General features: G+C 36.6%; 1 protein-coding gene across 1 annotated transcript; it reads left to right on the top strand.

Moving 5' to 3' along the window:
• Positions 1-850: 850 nt before the first annotated feature.
• Positions 851-13415, top strand: PECT1 (phosphorylethanolamine cytidylyltransferase 1). The gene is made up of 9 exons (XM_059607148.2): positions 851-1370; positions 1530-1765; positions 2851-3032; positions 7389-7460; positions 10156-10223; positions 11165-11285; positions 12359-12424; positions 12578-12700; positions 12960-13415. The coding sequence occupies exons 1-9, from the start codon at positions 1057-1059 to the stop codon at positions 13029-13031; spliced, it is 1254 nt and encodes a 417-aa protein (XP_059463131.1). The 5' UTR covers positions 851-1056; the 3' UTR covers positions 13032-13415.
• The last annotated feature ends 51 nt before the right edge of the window (positions 13416-13466 follow it).

Here is a 13466-nt window from a genome sequence, read left to right as displayed (position 1 = left end):
CACAAGCACAACAGAACAGAAAACACCAAAGACAGAAACAAGCCTAAAAACAAAAACCGGGAAGCAAGAATCACATTATCATTGTACATTAATAATATGATTCACTTTAATAAGTATTTGAATTGTTATTGAATCATATAATTAAGTATTTATCTTATACATTTATATTTAATATGCATAATTGCATATATGTATAATGTATAATTATAATTTATAACATACATAGACTTATAAGTTTATAACATACATTAGAACTAAGTCACTAGGTACTTAATTGTTATATTAGTATGAACTTACATACTTATACTTATGAGTTATGTAATATTATATATGTATATATATTTTTTTAACATATTCGCACAGTATAATTTGTTATTATATAATCAAATGATTTAATGATCAATTTATTATGTAATATAATTATATAAATTATAAAAAAATTAAAAAAATTATATAAATTATAGTGATAATATATTAATACTCAAATTGTGATTTAATTATCTCAAAAAGAATTTATGATTTAATGATTAATTAATTATATTATGTATATAAATATTATTATAATTATAATTATAAAAATATATTATATAAAAAGATAATTAATAATTAACGGGAAGCTTTCTAATCACCCGCATTAACGCCCTACTCGATACTTGTGCGGGTGTTCTTTTTAACTAGTAGATGATGTTATATAATTTTGTTTGTTTTTTTGTTTTTTTTGTTTTTTGATTATTTTCTGAGCCGGTGACGTTATAGCATTTGAATTTTAAAAAACAAAAAATCATACATGAAAGAGGCCGCGGGTGACGCACGGAGATCAGCTGGGTGACCAAAATCGTAAATTGCGACGAAAACCCTAGAGCGGTCACCACTCGCCACGCAACCAAAAATTGAAAAAAGTGAGAAAAGGGAGAGAGAAATCAGAGAAAGAAAAGAGGACCCGCAGGGCCGCAGTAGTAAAGAGGAAGCTAAATCTGGAAATGGAATAATAAAAAAGAAGCGGTGAATTCAGTTTGAGATAGGAAGGTACCTGCGTTGGCGTGCAAAGAACGGAATATGATGGGTTCGGATGAGGGGCGCCCGGAAAATGTACAGAGTACGGCGAGGTTTCTGGCAACGTGCTTGATCGGAGGGGTGGTTGTGGGGGTCTCGCTGTTGGGCCTATCGCAGCTGCCTTTGGGAATTCGGAGGAGAAAGAAGAATAAACCCATACGGGTCTACATGGATGGCTGTTTTGACATGATGCACTACGGCCACTGCAATGCCCTGCGTCAGGCTCGTGCCCTTGGCGACCAATTAGTTGTCGGTGTTGTCAGCGACGCCGAAATCACTGTCAACAAAGGTCCTCCTGTTACCCCTCTTAAAGAAAGGTCCCTGTTCCGATTCTCTATTCCAAGTGTGCGTAATTGATTTGTTTTCTGCCACTTTGGATGAATGTCAATGCCGTTAATGCCTCCAGCAGGCTGGATAATATTTGATTTTTTTCCTATCTAGTACTTATTTTTTTATTCATTTTCATGTGATCATAGAATGATTATGGTCAACGCTGTCAAGTGGGTTGACGAGGTTATCCCTGATGCGCCTTATGCCATAACTGAAGACTTCATGAAGAAACTCTTCGACGAGTACAACATAGACTTCATCATTCATGGTGACGATCCATGCGTTCTTCCTGATGGTACTGATGCTTATGCTCTGGCCAAGAAGGCTGGTCGCTATAAGCAAATAAAGCGCACTGAAGGAGTCTCCAGCACGGACATTGTTGGTTAGAATTCTGGCCCCATGTTTATTATGTCTTTGCTGGTTTTCTAATCTCTCTCTCTTTCTGTGTGTATACACACACGCACAGTTTTTTTAACTTATGAAAAAAAACCTAATAAATGTAGTAGGATTATAGCTTCTAATACAGTAACCATTAAATAGAATCTAATAGCTTAAAACCTAAGAAAAAAATATAACGGAATTTGATAAATTACCAGAAAGCTCAAATCAGAGCACTTGCTTATCTTTTATGGTTAGCTCGATGTTCACAGGCCTTGGACTCTTATTCTAACAGGATTTGGGCATCTAATTTAGAAACCATATAATTCCAAAACTTCTGACCTTGTAAAACCGGCCTAGAAGGAATATATATAGGCCTAACCACGACTAGACCATCTACTTATAAAATCAGTGCCATGAGCACAACTACTGCCCATATTGAAAAGTTTTGCAGTTACCAAATACCATTTATTCAATAGACTTAAATATGTCAAATTCTATATAGTTTGAGAAACAAATGACCTAATGAACGACCACTGGTGTGTTCTCCCAAAACGAAAGGGTACTTGGTTGGCATGGGCCTTTGGCATTTTAGTTTTAGGCTTTTGAAGGTGATTCTTCTCTAAGCATGCTATAGATGTCGCATTTGGCAGTCTCTTTGTTGGAGGTGGCGATGTTATAGTGGTCAGTAGTCAAGGTGGTGGCAGCAAGGTGGTGTTCATAATGTGTTGCTCTTTGTAGTGATCAGGGGGTGGTAAGGGTGTTGTTGGTAGTGTGATATACATCTTGATTCAATGCTCTGGTCTCACGCCTTATTTATTTCCTGATTTAAAGTCTCCTTTTATAGTTGTACTTTATATATCTAAATATTTGTGATTTTTTATTGCTTAGTTATTTTAACATTGATTTTTCTTCTTTTACAAATGTATGCTACTAAAAGGGTTCTTCATTATATATACCTTCTCCCATTCCAACATAAAATATATGGTTTTAAGAATTTGTTTAAGCTGATTGACTGAGTTGCCTCACCCCATGTTTGGGACTGTTGGATATATTGTACGTAACATTTCTCACAATTTTTTTTTGCAGGTCGTATGCTTCTCTGTGTAAGAGAGAGAGCCATTAGTGACAGCAACAACCATTCTTCTTTGCAAAGACAATTCAGCCACGGTCATGGCCAGAAATTTGAAGATGGTGGATCTGGAACTGGAACTCGTGTATCTCATTTTCTGCCAACATCTCGCAGAATTGTTCAATTCTCAAATGGGAAGGTATGTACTATGGGTGTGCCGTGTCTATCTGTGTGTGTCTTTGTGTTGAATCCTTTAATTTTAAGATTGAACTTGATGGATAAATCTCTCAATGCTGGTTGCATGATTTCATCTTGTTTACTTTGAAATAAATTAAGTTTGCATCTTGGTGCTTTCTTCCTGAAGTGTGTGATCTCTGGAGCTGCTGGAAAAGTTGGTTTTGAACAGGAATAATCTACTCTATGTGAAATAGCCCATTTTTTAAGTGTGCAATAGGTGTTTCTTTAATTCTTTGAGGTCCTTATTGGCTGTTAAAGGCTGGTGCTTCCCATGAAAGTAGTAAGCCTCTCACCACCAACAGCATTTAGCAACACCTAGAAGTTATTATAACTTAAGCTGCCCATGGGGTCCAACTACTCAGTTATGGATAAGCATCTTACTGGTTGGTAGGCTTAGGATCTGATGGTTTTGGATGCAATCCTTAGCATCTCAAGTTTAGTTGTCAAGGAAACAAAGGCCATTAATGAAGATGATCCTTATTCACCAAAAAAAAAAAAGATGGACCACAGATATTTAATGCGTTTAGGGTGCGTGTGTATGTTTCAGAGAGGTTGAGACATTTCTTTAGGCATGCCGAGTTATCCAGAATCTTGGTGAATTTGAAAATGGCAAGAATATGTAGGTTCGACTTCTGTAGATTGATATGGCCACAAAACTGACTTGTATGCAACCTTATTTCTAGCAGCAAAATTTTATGACTTTAATCACTAGGGAAGAAATATGACAAACCTCCTTTGGATCCAAATTTCTGATGTAGGACGATATTTACCATTATTTTCGGTAAAAACAAAAATAAAAAAAATATCAAAAATAATATTGGAGCAGCGCCGCTTGATCAGAATTTTACCCGCTTTCAGACAATGGAAGTACAAAAGGAAAGATTGTCACGATTTCTTCTGATTGTCAATTTTATATTAGGATTTTATTTTATCTTATTAGGATTTTATTTCCTTTTCTTAATAGGATTAGATTTGCTTTAATTATTTTTCTTTCCTTATTAGGATTAGGTTTACTATTGTTACTAGGATTATGTTTACTTTTCTACTAAGATTAGATTTACTTTCTCTATTAGAAGTAGGTTTACTTTTTCTCCAATGATTTCTCTTGTATAAATAGGCTAGCCTATTATGTAAAATTTAATCAATTGAATTATTATCAAATTAGAGAATTATTTCTCAAATACTCTGCGGAGTTTTATCTTTCTTTTAGCCTGTGGGCTTGTTTTTATCTTTTTGGGTAGAAGACGAAGATGCTTCTCCTTGCAGAATCAAAGATGCTGCTCTTTGATTAATTACCTTAGTCTTCCGCTATGTCAGTTGGTATCAGAGCAGGCTTTATCCTGATCATGGCCAATCAGCGCAACGGTGACAAACTTCTCCAACAATGCCGCTTGTAGGGGAGGGGCTCTTTCGAAAGCCAAATTCATGGGGTATACAAGCCGACATTATCCGGATTCAATGGCCAACTTATACTACAACAACAACTTCTATTACGACACCGTTCGTGAGAGAGATGTTGTTTCAAGGTCCGACTACCAGCGATCAGAGGCTCCTTGGAGAACCGAATTCCAGGAGTTCCGGCAGACAGCGCAGATGATGCAACAGGAGGTGCGCCAATTGTGCGAGTCATTTGAATGTAGGAAGATGCGTGCCCATTGGAATCACAAAGACACCCGGGAGCACCGAATGAATATCGATCTCCCTTCATTTGATGGTTATCTTCACATTGAAGATTACCTTGACTGGATAATGGAGGTAGAAAGATTCTTTGAGTACATGTGTATTTCGGAAGGAAAGAAGGTCAAGTTGGTGGCTTATAAGCTCAAAGGTGGAGCATCTGCTTGGTAGGAATGGTTGAAGCTCTCTCGATCCAGGGAAGGGAAAAGACCCGTGACATCTTGGCCCAAGATGAAGCGGTTACTCAATGCCCGGTTCCTACCACCAAATGACTATGGGATCCGAAGGGAACCCGTTCGGTATCCTTATGTTGACAGATTCCGTGAGGAAGACGTAAGCCACTTTCGTCATGTCCATAATCATCTTCATAACTCTCCAAATAGGTCCTTCGCCTATGAAGAGAATTTTGATTATGGTGAAGAAGTTGTAGAAAATGTTAAGTTGGTTGAAGAAGTGGAGTTGCCGTCAAAGAAAACATATGTGCAGCCACTATCATTGATTCCAACGACTACATCAATGGAGGAACAGCTACCGCCTCCTCCACCACAAGTGCAACTTCCTCTACGACAGTTACAACTTCTTCCACCACAAGTGCAGCCTCCTTCACCACAGATGCAACCTCCTCCACCACAGGTGCAACTCATCACGATCACCACAAAAATTGGCGATCTTTTGGGAGATAACGGTGAAGTTGAAGATGACGTCCATGAAGAAATTGTTGGGAAAATTTTTATGGAAAAGGACGAAAATGATAAAACGTGTGAAATTTATGTAGATTTCTCCAAATATATTTATGCGAAGGAGCTGCGCGTGCCATGTCCCAAAGAAAACTCGAGGACGAGTTTTTTTCAAGTGGGGGTGTCTGATGTAGGACGATATTTACCATTATTTTTGGTAAAAATGAAAATAAAGAAAATATCAAAAATAATATTGGAGTAGCGGCGCTTGATCAAAATTTTACCTGCTTTCAGACAATGGAAGTACAAAAGGAAAGATTGTCACAATTCCCGTTGATTGTCAATTTTATATTAGGATTTTATTTTATTTTATTAGGATTTTATTTCCTTTCCTTAATAGGGTTAGATTTGCTTTAATTATTTTCCTTTCCTTATTAGGATTATGTTTACTATTGTTACTAGGATTATGTTTACTTTTCTACTAAGATTAGATTTACTTTCTCTACTAGAAGTAGGTTTACTTTTTCTCCAAGGATTTCTCTTCTATAAATAGGCTAGCCTATTATGTAAAACTCAATCAATTGAATTATTATCAAATCAGAGAATTCTTTCTCAAATACTCTGCGGAGTTTTATCTTTCTTTTAGCCTGCGGGCTTGTTTTTATCTTTTTGGGTAGAAGACGAAGACGTTTCTCCTTGCAGAATCAAAGACGCTGCTTTTTGATTAGTTACCTTAGTCTTCCGCTATGTCAATTTCACTAAATCTGGATACCATTAAATTGTTCAATACAATATTCTTGAAAGTTTTGCTAGTAAATTAAAATGGCAGTGCGAAAGGTTGTTAGAAGTATTGCTCTATGGTCTTGAGCATTGGCATTAGCCTTTGGATATTTTATGTGACAATGTCAAAAAACTAAAACTGTGTATGCGCGCGCGCGGGGAGCAGAAGAGAAATAGAGAGGGGCTCAAATTGGGTAGACTGTTGTCTGTATTAGTTTAACAAATTAGATAAATTGTTACTTGGCTTTGGTGCTTTTTGTAATATCAGGTCTAAGGTTCGACCCCCCTTAAGTGCAAATAATTCATTGGGGCTACACATGTGGGCAAAAGCTTGAGCTTTATTTGACCTGTGTGGAGGGGGTGGTTTGCACGTTGTCCCGGGGATATAGTCGGGAGGAAGTTCTGAATACCCCAGTTGTTGGGAAAAAAAAAAAAAAGGTTTGGTTAATATTGTCTCTTGAATGTTAATAGCGAGTAGGGTGTGAAAAGGTTGTTAAAAGTATGGTGTGTGCATGTCTCTGTGTTTCCTTGTATGTGTTGCAGTGTGAGGTTTGCCTCTTAGTCAACCTTATAGCTCCTGCTGTTGATACATATGGATCAGATGATTTGGCACTCTTGTAGTCATTCAAGTTTTGACGTACATGTCTCCATGGTGACTGTACATTGGAGGAACTTATGGATAGAGTACTGGAGAGCTGAATTGCTGGATGAGTAAATGGGAGCAGTACCAACTTCTCATCATTGTATTCTCACTCTTTCCTCCCTGCCCCTTTTTCTCCCCTCAAAACCCGGAAAATTAGATAAATTGTTAGCTGGAAAGTTGGATTGGGCTTTGATGTGTTGAAGTGATTTTGAATAGATGTCTAGTGAGTTCATCCTTTACTCGTAGTATCAGATAGTTTAGTTTTTCATTAAGATAACTTGTTCGCTAATGGGGGCTTTATGCTGCAAATTTGCTCTAGGACAAATTGGCTATTTAAATCAATGGCTCCCTCCAGCTTTCTTATTGTTTACTGTTGTTTCTCAGTTCTGATAAGCAATCTTTTTTCTCATTCTTCTTGATTTTCCTAAGGATCTGACCTTCCTTCTTTGTAATATTTTTTAAGTTTCTTTTTCTTCTGAAGTGTTGTTTGTGATGGCTACATCAATATTTTTTGGCTAACTTTTAATGCCTGTTGTTTCAGGGGCCTGGACAGGATGCGCGAATAATTTATATAGATGGGGCATTTGATCTTTTTCATGCCGGACATGTTGAGGTGCCATTTTGACTTTCTATTTCAATAATAAAGTTAACAAAGTCATGGCTAGATGGTTAAATGACATGGATTGCAGGGGCATGTTTGTGCGTATATGCATGTGTGACAAAGTTTATGGTTTTGGAGGGATGGCTGACTTTTCTACCTAGCAAAATTTTTGGTTTGTTTTAAAGTGAGGCAGATTATGGTGCTCTTTAATCTCTGCAATTTAGATTGTAACTCGAGAGGTAATTTTGTGCCATATTTGTACTTTGTTTTCTATAAATTTATTACATATGAAAAAAGAACTGTGAATTTGTGTTGGATGACTTATTTGCTCCTTTTTCTTCATCTTGTTTTGGGGCAGGGCAGGGGAGGGTTGGTGATGCACTAGAGTAATTCTTATTGATAAAACTTATAAAAACAACTTACTGGCTTGGCCCCCTTTTTACGCTTAAATGAAAGGTAGGATCTCAACCATGAAAAGAAAATTCCAAATTAGCCTCCATTAAAAAGATTGCAAACTGGCTCGAGTGAAGGTCTGGTGAGGGTTGAGCGGAGTTTCAATTCCTCAACAAATTGTAGTTTCGCTTGGGCAAAGGTCAAGCAAACTCTCTGGGGTTTTTCACCCGTAGCATCTTAGCGTCTTGCTTTAGTGACCATCCAGTGTGACTTGAGTGAACTCGGTTTTTTCTCCCGTAGCAATTTCGCTTGAGCGAGAGTCAAGCAAAATCTTGGGAACTTGCTGAATCATAAGTACTCCCTCCTGAAGCACCCTTCGTAATGCCTTGACTTCAAATAACAAATGGAAGAGAAGAATTGTTTCTCATATTCCAAGTGGCACTACTACTTTTATCTAATTCTCGCAACAAAAGAATTTTGGTATCTTCTTGTTTTTCTTCTACTTTTTGAAACTACAAACTCACTTATATAAAATGAATTGAACATAAGAGCTTTAAACTGAATAGATTTCTTTATTTATCAAAAAATGTCATTACATAATTGAATAGAACATTGTTCATGATACTTACAAAAGTGCCATAGAGACAACGTATTACCTATTGCTGACTTCCTCAAAACTCAGACTTACCTCGAAAGTGGAGACCTTTAGTAGATCCTCAGGGACAGTAATCCAGATTCCAATAGGGTTCTTCCTCAGCTACTTCGATTGTACCTGTAAAACCCCACAGTTTTACAGGTGGAAACAATGAGTCCACAGCTCAGTAGGTAAATACTAACCAATCATTTACAATGTGTGACGTGAGTCCTTTCCAAAATTTGTCTCTATTATCCTTTCAAAACAAATCCTTTCTTTAAAACTGATGCAGAGTTTTCATAAAACTTGTAAAAAGTGATTTATCAATGTAAAAGCATTTTAACTCGAAGAGCTACACTGCCTTTGTTTTACCATAGGATGGAACCAAATCTTTTGTAACTTTATAGAACTCCTGAATATGAATAATTAAAACCTTTGCCTTTCTTATTTCCTCCTCTGGAGTGTCTTTGATCAGCTTTGATTCATTATCTTCCATTTTCAGTTCATCAACAATTCTGCACATTATTGCACTCAAGTCTTCTGTAACTTTATGATGTCTTTCATCTACTAGAGTTGTTGTCACCAAGGGACGCTCCCTCCTTGCTCCACGCCCTGCAAATGGACAGATGGGCTTTTCCTCGACGGTATCTTCATAATCCTCCTCCATTAAATGCTTATTTGGTTGACAGTAACGACCATGAGTGACAGGCATGGCGGCCAATTGGTTAGCCAGTACCTCAAATTGATCCACAAACTGAACATATCACTCCTCCATTCGCTGCAAATGTGCTGTCAGTTCCTCACCACGTGTTGCCTCATTGCGATCATACACATCACCAATGATTGGAATGTCTTCCTCCATGTGCTCCTTTGCGTGTCATGGTAGAAAAGTAGATGAGCTCTAATACCAACTGGTGTGGAGCGGCGTAGTGGGAAGTTGAATCTACAAGCACTAGAAGCCACAACTCTTCTATAAATCCTAAAAATCTCCAAGGATTAGTGGAAATGGGGAAACAAAAAAAACTCTCTTTAGAGTAGTTCTTATTGATATGACTGATAAAAACAACTTATTGGGTGGCCAAGCCGTCCTTATTATGCTTAAAAATAAGTTAGGGCCGCAACCCTGAAAAGAAAATTACAAAATTAGCCTCCATTAAAAAGATTGTAAACTCGCTTAAGTGAAGGTTGAGCAACATTCGAGCAAAGTTTCAATTTATCGACAAATCATAGTTTCGCTCGAGCAAGGATTGATCGAACTCTTGGATTTTTTAACTGTAGCCTTAGCATCTTGCTTGAGCAACCATTAAGCAACTCTCAGTTTTTTCGTACACAAATACTCAATCAGTAAAACCTGTGACTAGCAGTATCTTTCTGTGTTCCTTGTTGATACTCTTTATCCCTTATTACATTCTGTGTTTGATGATTAAAATTATTTTCTGACTACCAGTAGTTCCCTCAGATCGATTTGTCCTTCCTGCTTTTCCCCCATTTTCTGCTTTACTTGATGTCTAAGCAAAACATGTAAATAAATTTATGTTTCTAGATGTTTTACTATGTAATTTTTGTTTTTCAAAAGAAGTTCTAAATATTCCTGTGCTAATGTAGATGTCTACTGCCATTATGGATGGAGAAGAGAGTAAGACCTTATACACTTTGTTGCTGATCGTTTGTTTTTTACAGATCTTGAGGGTTGCTAGGGAGCTTGGAGATTTTCTTCTTGTTGGGATACATAATGATCAGACTGTCAGGTTGCAACCGTCCTTCTCCCCACTCCCCCCCCTCCCCCCCCTCCCCCCTTCCCCCCTTTTTCTTTTCCATATTGAAAATCAGTGTTGTGGTATGTGCATGACTTTATATTCATTCTCTTTTCATGTTGCCCAAGTATACAGGATGTAAAAAGGAGGTGATTAGCTAAAACTATTTTACTCCATAAAAGTTAACACCTATTAGAAATGAACTTGAGGAATAAGAATTTATGAGGTTCTTTGATTGAGAAACCATAATACTACTTCGCTTAATTTAACAACTTTGCATAGAGTTATGGATTAAAAAACACAAGTAAATCGTTTTGAAAGACAAGAGAATTGTAGTTGGATGTTGTTTTAGTAGAAGCAATAAATATCTTAGCTTGTTGGCGCTCATGTATACCTGAGTTCATATCATAGGTGCTTTAAATCTTTCAGATCCATGAAGTTCGCCTTTTGGTCATCTTTGTTGACTTCTTGTGTTTGTGTTGCTCTTCTTTTTGTTGGGTATTTAAATCCTTGTAGAGCATGTCTGTCATGGACAATACATGTCCTAGCTTGGACTCTTATAATAGCGTATGCATTTTACAAGTTATATTCATCATTCCATGCTTCAGACTGAAAAGTTTACAATTATGCTATAGCTTTTTCTGGTGTATTTTCTGAAACCTAAGTTCATGGAGAGTTGAACCATAACTGGGAGAGTATGTTTATGGAGATGGTTGTTTTGTTTATGTGTCTCTTTTGGTGGCAGGTATCTTTGTGAATTAGGTAAAAGTCTGAAGGACAAATATCACAATTGCCATATTCCTCCATGGATGCTTTTTTGAAAACTTAATTATCTATTTCTAAACATATATTTATTTCCTACAATTATGTGCATGCACATGTATAAATTTTAACCAATTAATATATCTGCCTTTGTCAAACAAATGACTCTGCAGTGTTACTAGGGGAGCACATCGCCCTATAATGAATCTTCATGAAAGAAGTTTAAGCGTTCTGGCTTGCCGCTACGTAGACGAGGTTATAATTGGGGCTCCATGGGAGGTGTCAAAAGACATGGTTAGTTTGTCTTTTTAACTTAATGTTGTGCACTTTAATTTCTTCATAATCTATTTTATGGCCTTCATTCTTTTGCTGTTACAAGTTTATTTATTTATTTTTTTTTAATTTTAAATCAAGGTTCTTCTTTGAAAAAAAAAAAAAAAAAAAGAGTTGCAGAGGAAAGGATATTAAGTAAAAATGACATGTTTTTCGCTGTTTGGTTGGAAAACTAATTTGAAACTGTTTTTGGCACGGACTAGAAAACATAATATATTTCTTTAATTTCTTATAGTTACAAACTAATGACTAGCATGAAGACCAAAGTCGAATTTTTTGCTAGGGGTGGGTATCAGTTAACTGACTGAAAATGGCTCTACCGAACCAATACCCACCCCTACCAAAAAGTTGTCCTGCTTGGAGAAGTGAACAAAGATTATCCATCCTCCCTATTTTTTCTTTTTATCCTTTTCTTGCATAAAATGATTTATGATCTATCTATCTACCTTTTAAGAAGAGAGATAAATCTGAAGATTTCTCATGCCTTGAGTATTCACCGGTAAACAAGAGAAATAAAAATAAAAATAAAAAGGAAAGGGAAGAAAAGGGGGGCATGAGCTTGGGGCAGAGGATTTTTTTTATTGGGTTCTATGAATACAATGACTTAGTAAAGTGAAATTAGGCTGTTTACCAAAAAAGAAAAAAAAGATTATGTATGAACTTCAAATGACACTTTATGAGATTGGATTACGTGTGTAAAAAAAAAAAAAGAGCTCTAGCTCAAATGACACTTTATCGTTTTATAAAAAATGGATCGTATGATGAGATCATCAGTTCAATAGTCACGGACTGGATATGTAACTTATTAATAAATGAACAGAAGTCTTTAAAATAGTCAGGTAATTTGTGATATTTGGATGATTGCGATCTAGAATCCATTTCTTAATTGTCTTATTTTTCCTTTTTTGTATTCTGGTCTGATTATAGTTGTTTTATTGAATTGGTCGCTGAGATTATGGACTTAGGCCAAAATGTGGTCTAGGCATGCTTAACGTTATTTGTAAGTTGGAACTTGGTGGAAATTTTGGGTGCAGATCACTACCTTCGACATCTCCCTTGTTGTCCATGGAACAGTAGCAGAGAATAATGATTTTCAGAAGGTAAATTCTAATAATTTCTAAAGGTGGTACCTCTCGATGAAAGTAGCAATTTCCATTATTTCCAGTTCATGTTGTATGCAATTATGTGACTAATCTAGTTAATTATGGAAGTATATACTCTTTTTGGTTACTGACATTGTTTTCTTCTTACAGGAAAAGTGCAACCCATATGCTGTTCCAATAAGTATGGGTATCTTTAAAATTTTGGAAAGTCCTCTGGACGTCACCACTACCACAATAATTCGAAGAATTGTATCAAACCATGAAGCGTACCAGGTTCCCTATTTCTGAACTATGCCACTATTTCAGTATTTCTGATTAAAATTTCACCCTACTATTCGCATCAAATTATGAGAGATTTGTGAGGTACATAAACTACAACAAAAAATGACCCTTAAAATTTTGGAGTGAGAAACATGCCTTTTTGGCTAGTGCTTAAAAATATGACAGTATGTACTAGGGCTACAGAGATTTTGGACTGCATTGGTGTCTTTGTGGTTAAAAAATTAAGGATTAATTTTGTTTTCAACCGCAGAAACGTAATGAGAAGAAGGCAGAAAGTGAGAAAAGGTACTATGAGGACAAGACGCATGTGTCTGGAGACTAATAGATGTTGGATCGTCTGGGGCACATACATGGTCAGGCGTTTGGCCCATATTTCTTCAGTTATTGTTACCAAGGATAATGGATTTTTCATAGTACTAACATCACAGATGAGCCAGCAGGGTTGGCGCTAGCATGTTTTGGTGATCCATTATTTTAAGATATCGTGTAATTGCTGAGTTAGTGTTGCAATGGATTTATATGTATGTGTATTGTTTTGTCCACTAAACTGAAAAGAGGATACAAGGGACTAGTATAAAATTGTGGAAAGAGGTGATGCTGCTTCGGGTGAACTCTTTGCCGTTGGTTGCTAGAGATGCAATCAATTTTCCACACCCATGCAGATCCTAATTTCCCACTTTTACAAAGAAAAGAAATCTCTCTCTCTCTCTCTCTCTCTCTCTCTCTCTCAACAGAAAAAGGAATTGCTATCTCAACA

Source organism: Corylus avellana, chromosome 10 (genome assembly GCF_965113065.1).
Source record: "Corylus avellana chromosome 10, dhCorAvel1.hap1.2, whole genome shotgun sequence".
NCBI lineage: Eukaryota > Viridiplantae > Streptophyta > Magnoliopsida > Fagales > Betulaceae > Corylus > Corylus avellana.
Note: the sequence above shows the minus strand (reverse complement) of the source record. Positions and strands in the feature narration are given on the sequence as shown.

Bases quoted from the DNA above. Each gene is read 5' to 3' on its own strand.
- PECT1 (XM_059607148.2), top strand. From the start codon at position 1,057: ATGATGGGTTCGGATGAGGGGCGCCCGGAAAATGTACAGAGTACGGCG. The intron at 11,286-12,358 runs GTTAGTTTGTCT...TTTTGGGTGCAG, and splicing joins GGGAGGTGTCAAAAGACATG to ATCACTACCTTCGACATCTC. The intron at 12,425-12,577 runs GTAAATTCTAAT...TTCTTCTTACAG, and splicing joins AGAATAATGATTTTCAGAAG to GAAAAGTGCAACCCATATGC.